Source organism: Sinocyclocheilus anshuiensis, unplaced genomic scaffold, assembly GCF_001515605.1.
Source record: "Sinocyclocheilus anshuiensis isolate Anshui unplaced genomic scaffold, SAMN03320099.WGS_v1.1 scaffold678, whole genome shotgun sequence".
Lineage (NCBI taxonomy): Eukaryota > Metazoa > Chordata > Actinopteri > Cypriniformes > Cyprinidae > Sinocyclocheilus > Sinocyclocheilus anshuiensis.
The window spans coordinates 90,085-94,506 of record NW_015544157.1 but is presented as its reverse complement, the minus strand read 5'-3'; the positions used below and the strand labels follow the sequence as shown (position 1 = coordinate 94,506).

Below are 4,422 nucleotides of genomic sequence, written 5' to 3'. Positions count from 1 at the left end.
TCATATTCTTTCAAATTTGCAGGACAAAACTATTTTTATTTATTTATTTATTTGTGTGTTTATTTATTTATTCATCCATTCATCTATTTATGTTGATGCAGTTATAAAAGTACAAAAAGCAATCTCAAAACAGTTTATTGAGGGGGTCAGTTGGAAAAAAAAAAAAAATACTGTAATATAAACAGTGAACATTATTCATTTTCGGTTGAGTCAACTAGCATTTCAATATTTTCTTTCTGAGTTGGATTTGGACATCAAATATCTCTTTGTATTTTTCTCAGGTTTAAGCAGAATAATGTAACACTTTGGAGTAAAGATACACAGCAACAGGCCATAACTGGAGGCAAGAATGGCAAAAATCTCCACAGCCACTGTGTACTTTCCTGGTGAACTGACGTACGCTGGCACAAACGCAATCCACACAGCACAGAAAATTAGCATGCTGAAAGTAATAAATTTAGCCTCATTGAAATTATCTGGGAGCTTTCGAGCAAAGAAGGCCAGCACGAAGCAGACAGCTGCAAGCAAGCCAATGTATCCCAGCACCAGGGAGAAGGCCAGCGGAGAGCCCACATCACATAAAAGAATAATCCGCGCAGTTTCACGAGTCATGAGCTTATGTGGGACAGGAGGTGCCACACTCAGCCATGTGCAGCAAATCACCACTTGCACAGCCGTGCACAAGAAGATAATGCCACGCTGTTGTAGAGGGCCGAACCATTTCATTACATTACTGCCAGGTAGAGTGGCTCTAAAAGCCATGAGTACAACCATAGTCTTCCCCAGGATGCAAGACAGACAGAGAGAGAATGCAATGCCAAATGCAGTGTGGCGAAGCCCGCAAGACCAGGATGTGGGCTGCCCAATAAAAGCTAGTGCACACAGAAAACAAAGCCACAGTGAACTAAGAATTAGGAAACTGAGCTCGGAGTTGTTAGCTCTGACTAAGGGTGTGTGCCGTTTAAGGGTAAATATCAAAGCAACTGCGAGTGTGAAACAGGATCCCAGCAGAGCCACAGCCAGTAAAGTGATGCCCATAGTATCGCTGTAGGAAAGGAAATCCACCAGCTTGGGGACACAGGTGTCTCGTCTAGTATTGGACCAGAACTCAGGCAGGCACTTTTCACACTCTAAGGCATCTAAAAATAAAGCATAAGATTATATATATTTTTTTTAAGAACACAAAAGCTGTCCTCCACTATAAAGATGTATTGTGCACAGTAGCAAAACAGATTTTAAACTTATCTAAATCAATCCTTCAAAATTAGAATTTTGTTATACACATAAACATCAGCAGGACAGAGGTGATTTGGACACACCTGTCTGATTGCTAACCTCCCCAGCTGCACAGACAATGCAGTCAAAGCAGCAGAGAGGAAAGTTTGGCCTGGTAGCCTTTCTAGTGCCTGGAGGACAGCTGTTGCTGCAGACAGACATAGGGGCCTGCAATTCAGAGAGAAGACCAACTACAGAGATATACATCATAAATTGATGTGCAAACACAAGAGCTACAGGGAGAAAATGGATACAAATATCTACATTGAATACCGAAACCTCTCACAGATAAATACTGATATTATACTGGAGCAGTACTTGTTTCTGATTTCCATTCCAGATTATGTTTTTCTCTTCAATCACTAGTTTGGGTTGCATCGTTTCATCAAATTTTCCCACAGTGGCATACCACACCTCCCCATTGCCACTGAGCTGCCAGTTAATGAGATCATACATGGCCACAGGATCTCCATTGGCATCAAACTTAGTCTCCTCACCAAAGTCATTAGTAAAGTGGACATGCTTTAAATAATTCAGGAGCTTCATGTGTATGAGTGATTGGATGAGACACAGAAAGTGAAAAGGAGAAAAATAAAAATAAAAGATTATATGGGAACAGTGGTAACATTTAATTTTATTATCTAATCTAGAGAACAATGATTTTAAGTCACAAAGCTTACAGATATAAAGGTGAAATGAAGGGATAAACTGAATTTTACCTGCCATGGCTGTACGCTGCTGGTGTTGGGGCACAATCCCCCAGGGAAAGGCCCTTTGCCTGGTTCACAGCGAAGCATTGAATCCAGAGCATGAGCAATGGCGTACACTGCCTTATAAACATTATAGGAGATTCTGAGCTGAGATACATCTGAGTAGATGTTACCTGTTTTGGCCAGTATTTCCGAGCCATTACAGGGGGGTCTATAAGAGGAGCCCTTATTGCTTGTACCTAGAGAACACTTAAACATCTCCTCCCAGAATTGCAGAACAAATGGGTCCTGTGGGTATTTGGAGGGATGTAGCCGTTGCAGGAAAGGCTCCAGGCCAGGGATATCAGCCCTGCGGATGGCATAGCCCATAGAGCCCTGCAGGATGGAATGAAATTCAGGAGTGGAGAGGACAGCTGCTGTTATCCAGGCCTCGCTGGCCAACCATTGAATATCAGTGAGATTTTGGCGAAGGGCCTCCAAGAAGAGAGCTCTTGCATCTTGCTCTAAAGCAAAAACCAGAACCACACTTGTTCCTGATTCACGGATCCTCTGTACAATCCTGGAAATCTCTGTTTGCTCATGGTTTTTTGGGATAATTTCATAAAAAGCAATACATGCACCTAGTTTGGTCACCTCATCATTAAAAATTTGAGCACCACCACGGCCATAAGCATCATCCCCTGCGAATGTGCCTACCCAGCTCCAACCAAAGTGTCGCACCAGCTGTGCAAGAGCATCCACTTGGAAAAAGTCGCTAGGCATAGTCCTTAGAAATGCAGGAAACTCTAATTTATTACTGAGACACGCACAGCTGGAGAAATAGCTTACCTAGGGAGAGGGAAAGAGAGGAGAGAGCATAGCGTATGTGACTCAAAAACATGAATGCACCTCCACAGGTGCATTACAAATTCACAACTCACCTGTGGAACATGAAAAACACCCAGAAACCGTGCAACCACTAGGGATAACGTCGATCCTCCATCACCAATGACAACAGGCACCCTGCCTCGGCACTCTGAAATGCCTGTGCCTTCTTTATTCCCATTCATCAGGGCCAAGGCTGTGCGGAGGGCATGGAAATGGGTACTGCATGAATCATAAATCGTATAACCCATAGTTAAGTTGGCTAGTAGTTGTCTATCTCTGTTGATCTCCTCTATGGCAAAAATCATGGTCTGCATCCATCTAAATGTTCGGAAATTAAACCTTTTCGGGACAAAGTAAATTAAATAATCACAAAATATATTTGTTTTAATGTTCAAAACATTTCTGCAGAAAATGGTTAGGGTTAGGTACTGTTCAAAGTGCTTAGCAATGTATTTAACTATGAGAGAGAATGGCAGTCTAAAATTTCATTAAGAAGCATAGAAGCAAAAAGAAAACACCATAACATTTCAAAGTTTCAATCATAAACGCAGCATTTTAATATTTTGTGATAAGACTCTATTGACATACTGACCCTGAGCACTGCGTTGGATGTGGCTCGGCAGTAAAAGATGAGGGAGATTCCAGTACAGTGTCGTGCAGAGAGAAGAGGGCACCAATCATGATGTCTCCTTCTTTGATCAGCACAGGCAGATCTGAGGTGCTGCGGATGGGTCGACAGTTCTGCAGGAGCTGTGAAGAGATCAAAGTGCTGAGCAACAATGTCAAACACACATACACACTCTGAAATGCCATCCTTTCTCTGTAGACTTCACTGCTTGAAGCAAACTATACACCACTTTAAAACTTCATTGTACACACGGACGGATTTCCAAAATGATATGATGCCAGCATTTACAGATGAATGAACACACATTATAGCTCACTCTTGCTAACAGTGCGCACAAGAATCACCTAAGCCCACCTTTATACTGAAGTCTGAAGCAACCGCAGATAAACTTACATTAACCATACACATTCCCTGAGGGAATTATTCAATGGAAAGAAAAGCTCTATCAGAACAATAGACTCATTATTTTTGCACAGTCCTTCATATATAAATACACACACACTTAACCAGAATAGAAACAATATGAAAGAAATGTCCATTATTATTATTATTATTATTATTATTATTATTATTATTTTCCCTGCAAGATTATGTGGCTAGTAAACTAATTAATTAATCTCATAAATCTGTTATTGCTTTGGAATGAAAAAGACCAAATTACAGAATAGGCACAGTAATAGCACAACATGATACATGTTACAAAACATAATAATTGTCACAATAACTGCCACAAGCTATGTTTAAATACATACACACAGAGGGAACTGGGGTATTCTAAATTATAGCTCCAGGCTATAGTTTTCATTGTCTTCACATTAATATTACCAGGAGACTGCTACTGTTGTATGCTAAGAGCACCCATGATGAGCTCTCACAGTATTCCTAGTGTTAGATTACAGCACAGTAAGACAGAATGTTAATCTTTGTTAACGTTAACACACA

The 4,422-nt window shown here is 40.9% G+C and overlaps 1 protein-coding gene across 1 annotated transcript; it reads right to left on the bottom strand.

The window, feature by feature from the left end:
• Positions 1-222: 222 nt before the first annotated feature.
• On the bottom strand, positions 223-3,665 carry LOC107695434 (extracellular calcium-sensing receptor-like). Its single transcript, XM_016495341.1, has 6 exons — positions 3,445-3,665; positions 2,906-3,191; positions 1,995-2,813; positions 1,594-1,815; positions 1,320-1,443; positions 223-1,139 (listed from the first exon to the last, which is right to left on the bottom strand). Exons 1-6 carry the CDS (start codon positions 3,663-3,665, stop codon positions 223-225), a joined length of 2,589 nt encoding a protein of 862 aa, XP_016350827.1.
• Between the last annotated feature and the right edge of the window lie 757 nt (positions 3,666-4,422).

Excerpts from the sequence above, each read along its gene's own strand:
- LOC107695434 (XM_016495341.1), bottom strand. The coding sequence starts at position 3,665 with ATGGCATTTCAGAGTGTGTATGTGTGTTTGACATTGTTGCTCAGCACT. Across the intron at positions 2,814-2,905 it reads GTGTTTTTCATGTTCCACAG|GTAAGCTATTTCTCCAGCTG; the intron begins GTGAGTTGTGAA and ends CCCTCTCCCTAG. Across the intron at positions 1,140-1,319 it reads GGAGGTTAGCAATCAGACAG|ATGCCTTAGAGTGTGAAAAG; the intron begins GTGTGTCCAAAT and ends CTTTATTTTTAG.